This window comes from Triticum urartu, chromosome 6, assembly GCF_003073215.2.
Source record: "Triticum urartu cultivar G1812 chromosome 6, Tu2.1, whole genome shotgun sequence".
In the NCBI taxonomy this organism is placed as follows: domain Eukaryota; kingdom Viridiplantae; phylum Streptophyta; class Magnoliopsida; order Poales; family Poaceae; genus Triticum; species Triticum urartu.
Genome location: NC_053027.1, coordinates 414,698,201 through 414,716,759, shown reverse-complemented (window position 1 = coordinate 414,716,759; position 18,559 = coordinate 414,698,201). Strand labels below are relative to the sequence as shown.

The window sequence follows — 18,559 nt, the reverse complement described above, 5'->3', positions numbered from 1 at the left end:
CCTCCACGATCTAAGGTAATGATGACCTTTTTTCTGCATGCAGCAAGGACTTGTCAAGTCGGGCGGTTGCCGAGGCAGCGCCGGGAAGCAGGGACGCCCACGTCCAATCAACCGCCACGCATCAATCGAGGCCGCAGGCTGTTATGGCCCGCGACGCCCCTCACTTGCCCCTTGGCATCGCCTCAAAGCCAAGTCTGAGCACGCCTTGGGCCCGGGGCTACTGTCGGTGTTCTGGGAATGGGGGTCCCCAGACTTGCCTGCCTGCGGCCCACGGCGTGGCTCCACCAGCGGCCCTATGCGGCCCATCTTCACCAGCAAGCACTCAAGACCCTCGCGAGGCGGACGACACAAGACCTCCTCGGGGGCAGCCTCACCAGGCTGGTTCGTGAGGGGCGGAGAGATCAAGGCAAGGGAGACCTCGCGAGGTCCCCGTGACGTAAGCCATGACGACCAAGGCCAGGCGGGCACCAGGCGGGCGCCAGCGCGTGCAGTGTCCTCGATTCCTCTTTGGTGCTAAAGAGGCAAGCTCATGCGCGGAGTCCCGAGGCATCAAGCAAAGGTTTCCATATCGGTGCAACAAGACCAAGACCAGCAGGACGGCAGGACGGAGGTCACCGTAGAGCCCAAGGTGGTGTCACCACCAGAGCCTTTGGCAGGCGAAGACTACTTTTGTCAGGATAACTTGTACTAGCTGTCCCCCTTTAAACTTGGCCGTTGTGGGATCTCTTCCCGCTCAATATTTGGGAAGAGGACCAGGGCCTCTATAAATAGGACTAGACACCACCTTAGCAAGGGGGAGGATCATTCAGACCACCAGACACCACACAAGCTCGCCAAGCACAAGAACACCTCTTCTCAGGAGGCTGTTCTTCCCCTTGTAACTCTTCATCCTCAGCCCACAAGGCAATCCACCACACCACACTGGAGTAGGGTATTACACCGCAACGGTGGCCTCGAACCAGTATACATCTTGTGTCCCTTTGTTCTGCGAGTTCGACGCGCTAAGACTTAAGATTGTGGTGAGGGCGAGAGCTAGAGGGGGAGAGATCTTTGTGCACACCCCAGTGTTCGAACCTCAAGGGTTTTGCCGGAACCTGAAATCCGATAGTTCTTATTGCATTACTCCATTTCTCCATGAACTTAATACACTAGATGCATGCTGGATAGCGTTCGATGTGTGTAGTAATAGTAGTAGATGCATGCAGGAGTTGGTCTACTAATCTTAGACGTGATGCCTATATACATGATCATTGCCTTGGATATCGTCATAATTATTTGCTCTTCTGTCAATTGCCCAACATTAATTTTGTTTACCCACTGTGTGCTATTTTCTCGAGAGAAGCCTCTAGTGAAATCTACGGCTCCGGGTCTATTTTCTATCATATTATTTTCATATCTATTTATCTAAAAATCTAAAAATACCTTGCTGCACTTTTTCTTTCTTTATTTTATTTTGTGTTTTTAATAGATCTATTTATCAAATCTAATACAATTTAATTTATCTCAATACCGAGGAGGGATTGACACCCCTCTTACGCGTTGGGTTGCAAATTTTTGTTATTTGTGTGTAGGTGCTATTTACATAGTATTGCTTGGTTCTCCTACTGGATTGATAACCTTGGTTTTATAACCAAGGAAAATACTTACCTTTGTTGTAATGCATCATCCTCTCCTCTTTAGGTAATTACCAACGCAGATACAAGCAATCAACGTCACCGAGTCGTATGTTTGCACATCCCAGAGGTGCCGCTCGTGTGGTGCTTGGATCAGATTGAATCGCGAGGGAGTACAACACTACGCCAATCACGATCTCTAGATCGTTAACGCTTTTGATCTACAATGGTATGTAGACACCTCTCCCTCTCGTTGTTAGCATCTCCATAGAATAGATCTTGGGTGTTTCATAGGAATTCTTTTTGTTTTCCATGCAACGTTCCCTGTCAAGTCCGTCCATCGTCGTTCGTCCAATAGCTCCCCTCCGCCGATGACCACGATCATCAGCGGTGAGAGGGGTCGCCGGATCCAGGTGTGTGGGTCAATTTTTGGCCCTCCTCGTCTAGTTTTTTAAGTTGTTCATCGTCTTGCCTTCGGCGGCGACGATGGCGACGCTAAATAAAGATTCCTAAGATCCTTCCCCGATGAGGCGATCAATCCTATGGTTAAGGATGGATTTGGAAACCAGTTTGTTCAAGTAAGGATGGCATGGCGATGACGACAACCTCATGGTGGATCTGTGTCCTCAGGCTCCGCCATTGCGACGATGTTTGCTCCAGCACCGACGCGGTGCATGGGGGTAGTACGGGAGCGGATGCATATTGTAGTCTGAATCAACGACATAAAGAAATGGTGGATTGTGTGCTGGGTTCGTGGTTCATGCATGAAAGATATGGTTTCCTCCTTCGAGGTCTTATTCATGCGGGACTGCCAGATCTGGAGTTCAGTGGCGTGCCCGAGGTGTTGCCCCGGTGTGATTCATTCAACGGTAATGGTTTCACCATTGGTGAGCCACCTTGGAGGTCCGCAAAGCTACATATCACTGACGGAGCCGCATAGAGCTCGGGTGAGGAGCTGATCCGTCATGTTTTTTCTTTGGTGGCTGCTGTGGTGGTGCCAGTGGCGGTAGGGTGATGGGTGTTGATGTCAAGTTCAGAGGATTCTTAGGTCTTAATTGTATTTTTCTTTCTTGGGCAATGTTCCTTTGTGCAAAAGATATCGTTCTGCTATCTTTTTCAATTTTGTCAGGTCGATGTGTATATGACTTGTACTATGATTCTAATGATATAAATAAAACACGTATTACCATAAAAAACACATTCTACGTGAGATTGTCCACCTTTTGCACATGAAGTTTACGAGCAAGCGACACACACACCACGGGCCAACCCACCTCAAGTGCGAGTTAGCCGGTTTCGGAAACCTTCTTAAAGGTTCCCTGTATCGGGTTTTATGTTTTTTTATTTTGTTTGTTTTCTTTTCAGGTTTTTTTGTTTTTTCTGATTTTTTAATTTTATGCTTCTTTTTCTACATTTTCCTTTTCCTTTTATATTAAAGCAATAATATATGACATGCAACTTACACAAAGCACACCGTTAAATTCGTGTGTGAAAGGAGCTTTCAATGATATAATTTTCACATTATGTATGTCATGTACTATTAATCTTGTCAATAGTCAAAAGCAGTCTTAAAAACGCATTAGGCCCTATATAGATGAAAGGAGGGAGTAACTCACGTTGTATTGGGCCGGCCCATTCGCGCGCGGAACAAAATAAAAAGCAGATGAAATGGGAGTCGATCTCTGGTCTACGAGGAGAAACCAGGCACTGGTAGGGTGATGGGTGTTGATGTCAAGTTCAGAGGATTCTTAGGTCTTAATTGTATTTTTCTTTATTGGGCAATGTTCCTTTGTGCAAAAGATATCGTTCTGCTATCTTTTTCAATTTTGTCAGGTCGATGTGTATATGACTTGTACTATGATTCTAATGATATAAATAAAACACGTATTACCATAAAAAACACATTCTACGTGAGATTGTCCACCTTTTGCACATGAAGTTTACGAGCAAGCGACACACACACCACAGGCCAACCCACCTCAAGTGCGAGTTAGCCGGTTTCGGAAACCTTCTTAAAGGTTCCCTGTATCGGGTTTTATGTTTTTTTATTTTGTTTGTTTTCTTTTCAGGTTTTTTTGTTTTTTCTGATTTTTTAATTTTATGATTCTTTTTCTACATTTTCCTTTTCCTTTTGTATTTTCCTTTTTGTTTCCTTTCCTTTTTCTCATAAGTTCATAATTTTCAGTGAGGACTAGCTCCTATGGAAGTGGGGCATGTCTATATCTCTCTGTTAGCATGAGCGCTATGTCTGGCATTAAGCTAGACAGTAGCCAGCTTTGGCTGAAAGTTTCTCCTACTCCCTCCTTCCATCTATATAGGGCCTAATGCGTTTTTCGAGGCTAACTTTGACCAAATATTAAAGCAATAATATATGACATGCAACTTACACAAAGCACGTCGTTAAATTCATGTGTGAAAGGAGCTTTCAATGATATAATTTTCACATTATGTATGTCATGTAATATTAATCTTGTCAATAGTCAAAAGCGGTCTTAAAAACGCATTAGGCCCTATATAGATGAAAGGAGGGAGTAACTCACGTTGTATTGGGCCGGCCATTCGCGCGCGGAACAAAATAAAAAGCAGATGAAATGGGAGTCGATCTCTGGTCTGCGAGGAGAAACCAGGCGCTGGTAGGGTGATGGGTGTTGATGTCAAGTTCAGAGGATTCTTAGGTCTTAATTGTATTTTTCTTTCTTGGGCAATGTTCCTTTGTGCAAAAGATATCGTTCTGCTATCTTTTTCAATTTTGTCAGGTCGATGTGTATATGACTTGTACTATGATTCTAATGATATAAATAAAACACGTATTACCATAAAAAACACATTCTACGTGAGATTGTCCACCTTTTGCACATGAAGTTTACGAGCAAGCGACACACACAACACGGGCCAACCCACCTCAAGTGCGAGTTAGCCGGTTTCGGAAACCTTCTTAAAGGTTCCCTGTATCGGGTTTTATGTTTTTTTATTTTGTTTGTTTTCTTTTCAGGTTTTTTTGTTTTTTCTGATTTTTTAATTTTATGCTTCTTTTTCTACATTTTCCTTTTCCTTTTGTATTTTCCTTTTTGTTTCCTTTCCTTTTTCTCATAAGTTCATAATTTTCAGTGAGGACTAGCTCCTATGGAAGTGGGGCATGTCTATATCTCTCTGTTAGCATGAGCGCTATGTCTGGCATTAAGCTAGACAGTAGCCAGCTTTGGCTGAAAGTTTCTCCTACTCCCTCCTTCCATATATATAGGGCCTAATGCGTTTTTCGAGGCTAACTTTGACCAAATATTAAAGCAATAATATATGACATGCAACTTACACAAAGCACACCGTTAAATTCGTGTGTGAAAGGAGCTTTCAATGATATAATTTTCACATTATGTATGTCATGTACTATTAATCTTGTCAATAGTCAAAAGCGGTCTTAAAAACGCATTAGGCCCTATATAGATGAAAGGAGGGAGTAACTCACGTTGTATTGGATCGGCCATTCGCGCGCGGAACAAAATAAAAAGCAGATGAAATGGGAGTCGATCTCTGGTCTGCGAGGAGAAACCGGGCACTGGTAGGGTGATGGGTGTTGATGTCAAGTTCAGAGGATTCTTAGGTCTTAATTGTATTTTTCTTTCTTGGGCAATGTTCCTTTGTGCCTATTAATCTTGTCAATAGTCAAAAGTGGTCTTAAAACGCATTAGGCCCTATATAGATGAAAGGAGGGAGTAACTCACGTTGTATTGGGCCGGCCCATTCGCGCGCGGAACAAAATAAAAAGCAGATGAAATGGGAGTCGATCTCTGGTCTACGAGGAGAAACCAGGCACTGGTAGGGTGATGGGTGTTGATGTCAAGTTCAGAGGATTCTTAGGTCTTAATTGTATTTTTCTTTCTTGGGCAATGTTCCTTTGTGCAAAAGATATCGTTCTGCTATCTTTTTCAATTTTGTCAGGTCGATGTGTATATGACTTGTACTATGATTCTAATGATATAAATAAAACACGTATTACCATAAAAAACACATTCTACGTGAGATTGTCCACCTTTTGCACATGAAGTTTACGAGCAAGCGACACACACACCACGGGCCAACCCACCTCAAGTGCGAGTTAGCCGGTTTCGGAAACCTTCTTAAAGGTTCCCTGTATCGGGTTTTATGTTTTTTTTATTTTGTTTGTTTTCTTTTTCAGGTTTTTTTGTTTTTTCTGATTTTTTAATTTTATGCTTCTTTTTCTACATTTTCCTTTTCCTTTTGTATTTTCCTTTTTGTTTCCTTTCCTTTTTCTCATAAGTTCATAATTTTCAGTGAGGACTAGCTCCTATGGAAGTGGGGCATGTCTATATCTCTCTGTTAGCATGAGCGCTATGTCTGGCATTAAGCTAGATAGTAGCCAGCTTTGGCTGAAAGTTTCTCCTACTCCCTCCTTCCATCTATATAGGGTCTAATGCGTTTTTCGAGGCTAACTTTGATTAAATATTAAAGCAATAATATATGACATGCAACTTACACAAAGCACACCGTTAAATTCGTGTGTGAAAGGAGCTTTCAATGATATAATTTTCACATTATGTATGTCATGTACTATTAATCTTGTCAATAGTTAAAAGTGGTCTTAAAACGCATTAGGCCCTATATAGATGAAAGGAGGGAGTAACTCACGTTGTATTGGGCCGGCCCATTCGCGCGCGGAACAAATTAAAAAGCAGATGAAATGGGAGTCGATCTCTGGTCTGCGAGGAGAAACCAGGCGCTGGCTAGCCACTCCGTTAGATCCCATCCGCCATAAGTAACAGCGGTGCACCCTTCTTGAGGATTCAAGCTGGTTTCTTTGTTTCTTTTTGTTTTTTCGTTTCTTCTCTGTTTCTTTTCTTCATATTTTTGGCATTTTTCTTAATTTTTTATTTTATTTTTTATTTTTCTTTATGTTGTTTATTTTTTCAGTTTTGTTTGTTCTTTTGGTTATTATTCTACATTTCTGTATATGTCAAAACATTTTTCTAATACACATCTAACATTTTTTTTCAATACAAATTAAACATTTTTGTAACACATGATCAACATTTTTTCTATACATGTTTTAACATTCTCAAACTTTTGACTAACATTTTTTTCAAATACAACATTAACAGTTTTGGAATACATTTTAAACATTTTTATATACATTTTAAACATTTTTTAAACTACTTGATTAACAGTTTGCAAATAAAAAGATTAAAATTTGTTGAATACATGGTCAAAAAAATTCTATACACATTTAACATTTTCCAAACGATTGATGTACATTTTTAAAACACTCGTTCAACATTTTTTAAATGCTTGATTAACATTTTTATATACATGATCAAAAAATGTCATCATTTTTTTAATACATGGTCCACTTTTTTCTATACACATTTAACATTTCTAAGTGCTTTATTAACATTTTGGAAATACTTGTTCAACATTTATTTTGAATTGCTTGATTAACATTTTTATATACATGACCTGAAAAATTCATCATTTTTTATAAGTGATGATTTTTTTATATACACGTTCAACACTGTCCGAACGCTTGTTCAACATTTTTTCAAATATTCATTCAACATTTTTAATACTTATTCAACATTTTGAAATATAATTGTTCAACATTTTTCAAATACTCATTCAACATATTTTAAGACTTATTCAATATTTTCAAGTACTTCTTCAACAACGTATACATGGTCAACATTTTTCCCTACAGATTTAACATTTTCAAATGCATGATTAACATTTCCCCAAACATTAAGTAAAGTATTTTTATGTTTTAATATATATGGTTGTAATTTTTGGAAATGTAAACAAAATAAAAAAGTAAATATATAAACGAAACAACAAACTTGATATAAAAACAGAAAAAAAGAGGATGTGCCCTCCAGCGTACCTGGGCCGGCCCATCCGGAGATGCCCTGATGCGATGGTTTCCCTAGGTCTCGCTTAAAGCGAGACATTGCGGAGCCCCTCATTTTGTTTTTTGAGATAACGGAGCCCCTCAATTAGCGACGCTGACGGAGCGCTCGCCTGGAGTGGGTCGGGCCCAACATTGCGGCTGCTCACATGTGTTTAAAGAAATATTCATGTACTTTTTTGGAAAAAGTTTCACATATTTTGAAAATATTCATGTATTTCTTAAAACTTCTCATGTATGCTTAAAAATGGCGAGGTAATTTTAAAAATTATTCACACATATTTTATAAAATATCCATTTGTTTACATAGGTGTTCGTATATATTAAAATGTCAATGTATTTTTTAAAAGTGTTCGAATAAGTTTTGTATTGTTGACGCACGTTTTTGAAAATATTCATATACCTAAGAATATTCATGTGATTAAAAACATTTAAAGCTATAAAAGAAGTTTGCGTCATTTTTAAAATTTTATGAGCATTTTAGAACAAATTCATCCAGTTAAAAAATATTATATTTAAAAAAAAATATGAATAGGAAAAACTACAAAAACAAAACTTGAAAAAGGAAAACACAGGGAAATGGAAAATAGAAAATGTAAAAATAGAAATATGAATAATAAAAATAAGAATGTGAAAATAATTTAAACTAAATATTCTTATAGTTCTAGTAGTGTTCGCATATTTATTTTAAGGAAACATGAAAATGAGAAGAAAAAAAGATGAAAAAGAAAGAAGAAACAGATAAAATAAAATTGGAAAAGAGAAGGACATGGGAAAAAAGATTCAAAGAACATTATGAACCAAATAAATCGTACTCCTAGAACAATTCATAGGAATATCTACCAAATACTGGTGCTAAAAATACACGGGAACATAGACGTTTAAAGGTCTCCTGCTATTTGGCAAGCCCACGCCCATCGCCATGTAGGCGACGATTCGCCTGTGGCGTTCGATACATGTGATATATAGCTTTTCCAGACCAGCTGCAAATAAGGTGTTCAGTTCCAAAAGGTATGCTTATCGTCTAAAGTGTTATTCTGCTTCTGAGCTCAAATGTACCCACCATGAACAATAAAATAAAAAAATTGGCAAAAACCAGGAGATTCTGAATTTTTTTAACACATTGTTAAATGTTCTAAGTACCTGCAAATTTTAATGAAGAAAAACATTCTGATTGCTTTTGGGAAAAAACATTGCTCCAAAATACTTTCAGAAATAGTATTCTGTTGTTTATTTATCCTAGAGCATTAGGAATGTTTTTCTTCACCGAATTTTACACATGACGTACGTAGAACATTCAACAGTGTTTTTTCTTCTGAGCCAATTTGTGTAGATTAGAAGGAATTATGTGAGGGGGGTTAAGAATGTGAGTAGAACATAAATATGTGCAAACCTACATACCAGACGCACTGTTAGAGGCATCACGTGCACTCGGTGGAGCCTTTTTGCACCCGCTCAGGCTTGACTCGCTGAAAACGGCTAATTTAAGCATTTTTCTATAGCCATGCTAAGGGGTGCTCCAAAAAGTGTGCTATACAAACGGGAACGATTTGTGTAGAATCTGAGCTTGTAGTGAAAAAATAGAAAAAACGATGTTGGGCCATTGGATGAGAGATCAATGGCACGGGTCTGGATGGAGGGATCTTCGCACAAAATTTGCAAAGAGGTCCAACATACAAGCAAATTTGCACTCGGTGCCCTCCCTAGTCTGTACCAAATCCTTACACACCGACGACACAGGATCGAAAATTTCTCGGCGGCGGCGGCGACGGCGACGACCAAGATCCTGAGACAAGCTGGGCGGGCTCGCGCAGCAAAGATGCTGATCCATCTCCTCTCCGATGGCTTCTAGGTTCTAGCCGTTTCGTCGCAGGTGGCGCAGTTTGAGGTAGATTAGATCGGATTCCTCACCTCCTCCCCACTCTCAGGCTCCCAGATCAGCTCGCGGCCGTCCTCCTCCACCCCCACCCCCTCTCGCGATTCAGCACTAGCTCAACGCTCGTGGATCCTCGCCTCCTTCCCAGCCGGCCGCTCTCTGGTTCTGCGAACAGGCCGCCACGGTTCTTCGTTCTGCAGGTAAATATAAATGTTAATTTTTTATTAGCTAGTAGATTGGTACTACATCTCCATAGCTTTATATTCTTTCTACTTGTTAATGTCAAATCCTTTTCATTTCAGTTGCTGGAGTAGTAACAGCAGAAGAATGAACAACAGCTTGAGTAGAATAGAAGCAGATCCGTTCTGGTGATGCTTATGTTGGTTGGATTCTTATTTTATCCAGAAGCAGCATGTTGATTAGTGCTATGACTTAGTTATGGTATTGTGTATTGCTACCAGAAGCAGCACGTGTACCGACTGTACATAAACGCTAACCGATTTCTAGCATGAAGCAATACACTAGCAAATCTAGCTATTCCGGCGAGATGCACTAGTATAGGAAGTAGGCTGCTCTGGCTTCGTCGATTCTTCAGCGGCAAGCCGACACGCACACACGTGAGACACAATGGCTATTTTTTTCTCTCCATGCAAAGATACATATTCAGATGCATATATACAGTTGATGTTTTTCTTCTTTGATCTGTTCCTTATTTCGACAGTGGCACAAGGCATCACTATGTCCAATCACTCACACTTGTGACAGTTATTGTTCCCACTACAGAGCTAATTATTGTTGTTTTTCTTTTGTCAATTGCATGCAATCCTTTTTCCTCCTATTGCGATGAATAGACACAAATATGCCATTGCATGTTCTGCTAGGGGATTCCTTGGGTTGGCAATTCCTTTTTAATGCTTACTGCTGATCTTTCATCCCCAAAATTCTGACATTTGTTATTGGCTGGGTGCTCACTCCAGTATTTCTATGCACATGAATATTTTCTTGTCCTTCTGTTTAGTTTTTTGTACCAAAGTAATTAATTACATTTCCCTATAATAGAATGCTTCCCATAAGCCATGCCTTTGATATGGCCCATGTGGCAGAAGTTTGACATGGAAAAGATGATCCCCAGTCTAAATTTGCAATTCTCATCTCAGGATCCAGTAATGGAGGGTAGCAGTGCGATGTCTCCGCTAGGAGAGCCCTCAATTCCAATGATCGCAGCATGTGCACCAGCACTATCATGTGTGAGAATAGCGGTACGAGGAAGTCAAGATATCCTGATGTATCTAAATTATGTTAATCCCTTGTGTGATGTTGGTTGATAAAGAAATTGTTTGCAGCCATGGAATCGGTCAACAGTGTTCAAAATCAAGGATGTGTGTATGTGATTTAGTACTAATCCTTCATCCATGGCATGAGCCTATCTGGCATCTTGTTCATTTATATTTTCCCGTGCTGCTGTGGTTTTCTTATTATTACAAGGTATAATATAATGCATGCCATCAAGTTTTGTTTATAGCTATCAAATTTGAATAATAATTTGCATCTGCAGGGCATTCATAAAACTCCCTTTAAATTGTTCAATGCCACTTATTTGTCGTTCTCATTTGTGCTTTTAACTAATCTTGGAATTATAATCCATTTATTGTAGGTCTATAATGAAATAATGAACTATGCTGCAACAAAAAATTTGTACTCTCTCTGTTAGACATATCCAACTATCACATGCCATTTTATTTTATTTGGAAAATCCCCTGTAGAAGCTGGAAAGCCAGCTTGACCTACAAAGTTATCCTGATTGGTTACATATGTTTGAGGTTCAACCTAAGTTTTGACATAGTATAAGTTATGTTTCCTAGGTTGGAGTGCTGAAAGAAGCTGGACATATATAATGATTATTTCTCTTCTCAAGATATGCTATTTGGTATATGTTTTTGACTGACCCCTATTTACTTGGTATATGTTTCTGACTGACCCCTATTTACTTGGTGTGTTTACCTAGGTAGATCGAACTGATCAAGTGTCCATGGAGGTTGTCATCTCTCTCCCAGCAGGAGGCTCCATTGCCAGGAAGCACTAACACGAGGCAAAATGATAGATATTTTCGTTCTTGTACCAGCAAGATGCTTGTTGGGCGATGATAATTTCAGTCTTTACCACTTGGTCTTGCCGGCCATATACTAAAAATGATCTGTATGCCACATGTACTCAAGTACTCAAATGCTTGCTAAGCACTGATAATTCCAGTCCTTAATTTGCTCTACTTCCAGTTCTACTAGCCTTTTGTGATGTGTTCTCATGTACTCGAGTACTGAAATGCTTGCCGAGCAGCTATCAATCCTTAAATTGCTATATTTCCAGTTTGACATGTACGTGTGGTTCTACTTGACCCGGGATCACTTATTATCTCATGTGCTAAAATATTTGTGATATATATTGTCGTTTCTCAGTGACCAAGATGTTCAACTCTCTTGAAAAATTAGTGGTGTCTGTGTCTGGATTCCACGCAGTAAATATTTGCTCAGATTTTATATGAGACCGGTTGTTTCAGACTAAGACGATATGGGCATTAGCACATTTCATATCTGAAAATAGTTGTATTTCACAAAGACTTGAGGTGCATAATGCAAATGTCCTATGTCATGTCTAACTGCCAGTAGGGGGTTTTCTGCAAAACCTACAGTAAGTGGGCTGAGATCCCTCCACCTAAATCTGCACCATTGATCTCCAATCTAGTGGTCCAGGATGTCTTTTTCTATTTTTGTACAGCAAGCTCAGATTCTACACAAGTCGTCCCCTATACAAACCGAACATTGTTCACACACACTACCAGTACCAGGTGGTCAGCTTGATAAGTCATCAACAAAAATTTGCTCACACACACTCACAAAAAAATAGAACGCCCGTGGAGTTTCTGTCGTCATGGCCTCGCCCTTGCTTAACTTTGAGCTTTGACCTGTGCCGAAGCACACGCCAACACGAGCATGTGCATCAATCCCCACACCGCATTAGCCAGCGCTCGATCCACCCCATGCGGGATTAACAAAACAGCAAGTCAAAGCAGCTAATAACAGCACAGATCCCCGCCATCACGTCGCGTGGTTTCTACATATGGATCATCGGATGCTCGGATCCCGCAGCTGGCGCCGAGCGCAGAGGCCGGAGGACGGCACGGGCATGTGGGCGTGACCGGCGAGCCGGCGCCTCCTCGTGCCGGTGCCGGGCACGTGGGTCCGGCGGTATACACGCTTCTGTGCTCTGGCCACCACGGGAATCTTTGTTCCGAGGCACACACGTTCCACCTCAGCCTCTTCTTTTTTCCGGTGTCTCCAAGGAGTTGCTGAAGCCGAGTGCATGCGTGCAAATGCTCACTCTATTTTAGTAGCGCTGTCGGTCGGCGAAAATGCGAGGCCGGGTTCAGGGAGTCCGGTATTAAAATACCCTCTTTTTTTATCTGAAATTTGGAAGTCTTTATTCAACGATAGGGCACTTGTGACAGTGCTACTAACTGAAAGTAGGTTTAGTATCAGTCCAGACTCAATCATTTGAAGGGAACATGCCCCGCTTAGTGCAAAGATGAGTCTGGGGATTAGATGATCTAGGTAGGCGTTGAATAATAAAAATAGCTTAAAACATATAAATAAATCCTCAATTTCTAGAGGAATCAAAACCACAACCGAGCAAGAATTATGACGAGAGTTTTAGAGGTTCACGATCTCCAAGCAGTCTATCTTCATGATGGCAATCTGAGAGCCCCTTAACTTAGCGAAGATGACGCCGCCAGACAGTGATAATACTTCAGTTATTAGGGTCTGTCACCCTATCATGAGGTTTACACGGTGCTCCCAGTAATCCTGTCGAAGAGCGGGCTACACCTCCCACCCCCTTTGCCCAGCTCACTCTTGATCCCAACAACGATGTTGATTTTGATTTAATCATTGTGAAGGGGCGTCAGCCATGCTCAAGGACTTAAGCTAGCTCTTGCGGTAGAAAAAATATGAATAGGCATACAGTTCTTTTTTTTGAGAAAACTAAAATAGGCGTACAGATGTGCAAAGTATACTATGTATGTGCAAAATTTTATAACAATATATCTTCACATGTGGCATACAGAAAAAAGAGAAATATTTAATTTAAGGTGAGCCAAACATTTTTGTTGTTGGGCCGGAATTTTACATTTTCTATTTAGCATACAAATCACAAAATTTTAAATGAAATTTCACATATCCGTAATGAACACATACAAATTTTGACAAAAAATTTGAAGCATTTAAATGTGGTTTATTAATATTATTTTAAAATACCAAACTCTGTAGAGCTCGTCAGCCATAAATAGGCACTCTGTCAGTTGGCCGGTATGAAAATCCGGTTCATGTGCTTATATCGATCCACGTGAATAGGTAGAATATGTTAAACTAGGGAGCGGCTAATTAAAAGGTGCCTCTTCGATGGTTTTCCTAAACGACACTCCCATGCATAACAAGGATCACTCCCCATTTGTATCACCACGAGCGAATCACCCTTGGAAATTCCTTGTTGATTATTGATAAAGCTAGCCATAAAAGCCTTCCCTCAACAACAAAAAAGGATCACTCCCCTTCGACGCTGCACGGATAGCTCGCTCAGATTATGGCTTTTTCCCTAATATTTTTCATCTTTTCTCCTTTTTGGTTTTATGGGTTATTCAACATACTCATTTTCTTCGGTTATCTGAGTTTTTTTTTCTTTTTCGTTTTTCATCTGTAAGAAGCATAGTGTGCTCCTTCCTAGCATGGCCATAGGTATGCTTCAACCCCGCGGGGCACAAGATCGTACATTTGGGAGCATAGTTGTGCTTCAACCGTGGGAGCATGGTACACTCAAGAGCATAAATGTGCTCCTACGAAGAGTACACATGGCTTACTTGCGGGAGTATAGTGATGCTTCACTATTGTGGTATTCTCACGGGGGGCTTGCGAGTTGACAGATGTCACAAGGGCTTAGTGTGAGGGTAAGACTGCTGCTGATAGGACCGGGAGCGGGTATGCGAGTAGCACGCTCTAGTTTACCCAGCTTCGGAGCTCTCCGTAGAGATAATACTCATACTGCTGCATGTCTGAGTGTATCTGATATATCTGGTATAGAGTCGCTCCTAGAGCTGTATCTGAGATCAATGCCATAGGCATCTGGCTTTGTGTATGCCTATATGAGGCATGCTAGTGGCCGGCCATGCTCATCGCCGTGAGCATGTGTGCTCATGTGGATGGATGGATGGATGGATAGCTAGCTTGCTTGCTAGCTTGTGTGTGTGCGTGAGAGTCCATGTGTGTCTCCTCCCGGATGGATGGATGCTCATATATATAGTGTGGCTAGCTTATCATCTAAGCTAAGTGGTGGCATGGGCAAGGCATGGTGGGGTGTCATACTTGTTCCCTGCGTCACTTCATAAATAGTGCCAGGGGACAAGTGACACTATACATGATGACTGAGATGACGCGTGAATAGTGCTCGGGTACATCCGTCTCGTCGGTGTCTTGTCGGTGTCGGGTCGGGCTGCAGTCGGCAGCCGGCTAGTTGGCGCAGTCGGCAGCCGGCTGGTTGGCGCAGTCGGCAGCCAGCAGGCAGACTGAGGGGCTTTGCTAGCCCCGATGTCTTGAAATATCGTCTTGCCGTCTTCGGGGTATCCGTGTCCAATTACTCCGTCAGTAGCCCCCAAGCCTCCGGGCAACTTGGCAAAGTTGGGTGGAGGTTTTTTGGCAAATGTTCATGGAAATGATCATAAAAAAGGACAAAGTTAGTCCACGCAAATATATCATATGCTTGCTTTTAGTATTGCAAGTTTTATGCGGAGGGTGCCGACTCGGTTTCGTCCGAGCCCCCTTCAATCTTTTTCATGTTCCCTCCACTTTTTGGCTTGTGCTCTTGCTTGTCGGACAACCGCTCTGCAGTCTGTGACTGAGAGTGGGCCGCGAAGTGGAGTGTACAGTACTCAGAGTCTAGGAGCAGATTCAACCGAGTAGATACTTGTAAAGGAAAACGGCCGGGTCGCCCGAACCGTTTTCCGAACGTTTTTCGCGTGGGTGGCCTCCAGCATTCACCCTTGCTAGCCGGACAGCCGCTCTACGGTCTATGACTAAGAGTGAGCCTTTGGTACCGCGCACGGTACTAAGCCGTCTGCGGGAACTAACGTCTCAGGCCAAGCGGCCAGCCCCCGGGGCAACTCTGGCTGGCGCCGGGGCGAACAGTGATGCTACTGTAATAAAATGCGGAGACAGCCCCCGAGCATCGCTCGTGGTTATCCATGCTTGCTTGGTGCAAAAATATGCGGGCGAGGAGCTCACATTGATTTTTGTGTAGTCGCGGTCGTCGAAAACAGTCGGCGCGACTCGGCGCTCGCGGAGCGCGTCGGCGCACCCGCTGGGTGTAGCCTTCGAGCCCCCGGGTGCTCGAAGGGGGGTCCCGGCCGGTCAGGCTCGACCGGCCAGGCGGCGAGGCGTCTTGCAACGCCCTTTATTCTTCTCTTCTGCCGGCTACTGGGAGCTGGACAAAACTTTTCTCTTGTCTGCAATCTTCGCGGGGGCGCGCCAGCGCACCCGCTGGGTGTAGCCCCTGAGATTCGGGCCGACTGCTGAGCAGTCGGGCCGGATCTCCTGGCAACTACTTTGTCTTTTTCTTCACGGGGGCGCGTCAGCGCACCCGCTGGGTGTAGCCCCCGAGATTCGGGCCGGCTGCTGAGCAGTCAGACCGGATCTCCCGGCAACTACTTTGTCTTCTTTTTCGCGGGGGCGCGTCAGCGCACCCGCTGGGTGTAGCCCCCGAGATTCGGGCCGACTGCTGAGCAGTCGGGCTGGATCTCCCGGCAACTACTTTGTCTTTTTCTTCGCGGGGGCGCGTCAGCGCACCCGCTGGGTGTAGCCCCCGAGATTCGGGCCGGCTGCTGAGTAGTCGGGCCGGATCTCCCGGCAACTACTTTGTCTTCCTCTTCTTATCTGCCCGTACAGCCGGACGGACTCTTCTTCTTCTGCTTCATTTCTCAGACGCCCACTTTTTTTTTTCTCTCTCTCTCTTTCTTTTTTATAGCACCCGGCCAGACGAGCAGCCGTCCCACTTTTTCCAGCCGGCCACTACGCAATCGGCCTCTTCTTTTTATTTTTCTTTTTGTTTCCAGCTGGCCCCTTTTTCTTTCTCCAGCAGAGGCAGTCGGCCGAAGGCACTCGAGGCGCGGGGAGCCGGTGAGGGTGCACGTGGCTTCCCAGAGTGCGTCAGTCGGCCGAAGCAGCAAGCCGGCGAGGCGGGCTCGTCCACCAAGGAGTCGGCGCGAGCCGGCACACGCAGAACTGCGCAAGCCTGACGCACGCGCGGGGGGAGCAGGCGGAGCTGGCGCCCGGATGCCGGCCGACGCGGCTGAGGAGCAAGAGGGCGGAGCCGGAGACGACCGGGCCGTCCGGGTGGTGGCGCAGGCGGTCAGAGCAACGAGCCGGCATGGGTGCGGGGAGGAGGCGGACCCGACACATGAAGCCGGCCGCCGGCTGGAGCGGCAAGCCGGCGGGAGTAGAGGCCGGACGCGGTTGGAGCGGGTGGAGTCGGAGCGAGGCGCGGGCGCAGCCGGACCCAGCGCGACGCGTGGAGTCGGACGGGGCGCGGGCGGACGCACGGGAGCCAGCCCGGACGGGCCGGAGGCCACGTGGACGCGGCCACGCGCGGAGCCCGGAAGCCGGACGGAGCGGCGCCGCGGGCGAACGTAGGAGGCCGAGTGGGAGCCGGCCGGCGCGGGAGGACGGAGTGAGGCGCAGCGTAGCAGGAGCCGGCCCTCATAGTTGGAGGAGCGACGATGGCCGGGTGCTAGTGCTGGGACACAGTGTGATTGGTGGAGAGCAGCAGCGGGCAGGGAGCCTCGGATGGCTCCATCGCAGGAGTCGAGGGCGACGTGCACCCCGGAGCAGCACCAGAGGGGTCAGCCGCCGGCAGGCGGGCGCTGCACGACGGGGGAGCGCGGCTGCAGCCGGTGGCCGGGACGGAGGCGCGCAAGCCATGCAGAGGAGGTGCTTGGCGGCGGGGCGACTAGCGGAGGAGACGCGTGGCGATGTGGTCTGAGTAGTGTCCAGGCAGTGTATGGGGATTGTCTTGGTAGTATCTGTGTAGTGTATGGCCAATGGTTTGACTGTTTGACTTAGCAGCTAGCTAGTTTGTATAGACGATATATAAAGAAGCAAACGCGTGCTTCGGCCGGAGCAAGGCACAATGCGGAGGGGAGTAGACGCGAGCGACGTGGCACGACACGCATGGACGCGGCCGACCGAAGTGAGGCAACGTGCGCGTGGCGTGTGCGCGGACGGACGGCCGGCGTCGCAACGGTGGTGATGACGAAGGTGGCGAGGCCGACGATGAGGACGCGCCGTCCCGCACGGCCGCTCCGGGGGCGGGTCGAAGTCAAGCCCCCGAGTGCTACCGGAGAGACGGCGCCACGCCGCGGCGGTGATGGCGAAGATGGTCCCGCCCGGACTGCGAAACCAGCAGCAGCGTGGTAGCGTAGTAGTAGTAGTACCGCCTCACGGTGGGCGCCAACTGTCATGGTATTCTCACGGGGGGCTTGCGAGTTGACAGATGCCACAAGGGCTTAGTGTGAGGGTAAGACTGCTGCTGATAGGACCGGGAGCGGGTATGCGAGTAGCACGCTCTAGTTTACCCAGCTTCGGAGCTCTCCGTAGAGATAATACTCCTACTGCTGCATGTCTGAGTGTATCTGATATATCTGGTACAGAGTCGCTCCTAGAGCTGTATCTGAGATCAGTGCCATAGGCATCTGGCTTTGTGTATGCCTATATGAGGCATGCTAGTGGCCGGCCATGCTCATGGCCATGAGCATGTGTGCTCATGTGGATGGATGGATGGATGGATAGCTAGCTTGCTTGCTAGCTTGTGTGTGTGCGTGAGAGTCCATGTGTGTCTCCTCCCGGATGGATGGTTGGATGCTCATATATATAGTGTGGCTAGCTTATCATCTAAGCTAAGTGGTGGCATGGGCAAGGCATGATGGGGTGTTATGCTTGTCCCCTGCGTCACTTCATAAATAATGCTAGGGGACAAGTGACACTATACATGATGACTGAGATGACGCGTGAATAGTGCTCGGGTACATCCGTCTCGTCGGTGTTTTGTCGGTGTCAAGTCGGGCTG

At 44.9% G+C, this 18,559-nt stretch overlaps 1 protein-coding gene across 11 annotated transcripts; it reads left to right on the top strand.

The window, feature by feature from the left end:
- The first annotated feature begins 9,193 nt into the window (after positions 1–9,193).
- LOC125513876 lies at positions 9,194–11,769 on the top strand. Of its 11 annotated transcripts, XR_007286201.1 has the most exons (5): positions 9,197–9,600; positions 10,558–10,659; positions 10,744–10,885; positions 11,263–11,327; positions 11,406–11,769. XR_007286201.1 is itself a non-coding variant. In XM_048679088.1 (4 exons), exons 1-4 carry the CDS (start codon positions 9,366–9,368, stop codon positions 10,789–10,791), a joined length of 309 nt encoding a protein of 102 aa, XP_048535045.1. In that variant the 5' UTR covers positions 9,197–9,365; the 3' UTR covers positions 10,792–11,769. The 11 variants fall into 11 exon arrangements, 3 of the variants coding, with proteins under 3 accessions (XP_048535045.1, XP_048535043.1, XP_048535044.1); XR_007286198.1 differs by having other exon boundaries at positions 9,195–9,600; positions 10,744–11,327; XR_007286202.1 differs by lacking the exons at positions 10,744–10,885; positions 11,263–11,327 and adding an exon at positions 9,703–10,017 and having other exon boundaries at positions 9,196–9,600; positions 11,410–11,769.
- Positions 11,770–18,559: the final 6,790 nt, after the last annotated feature.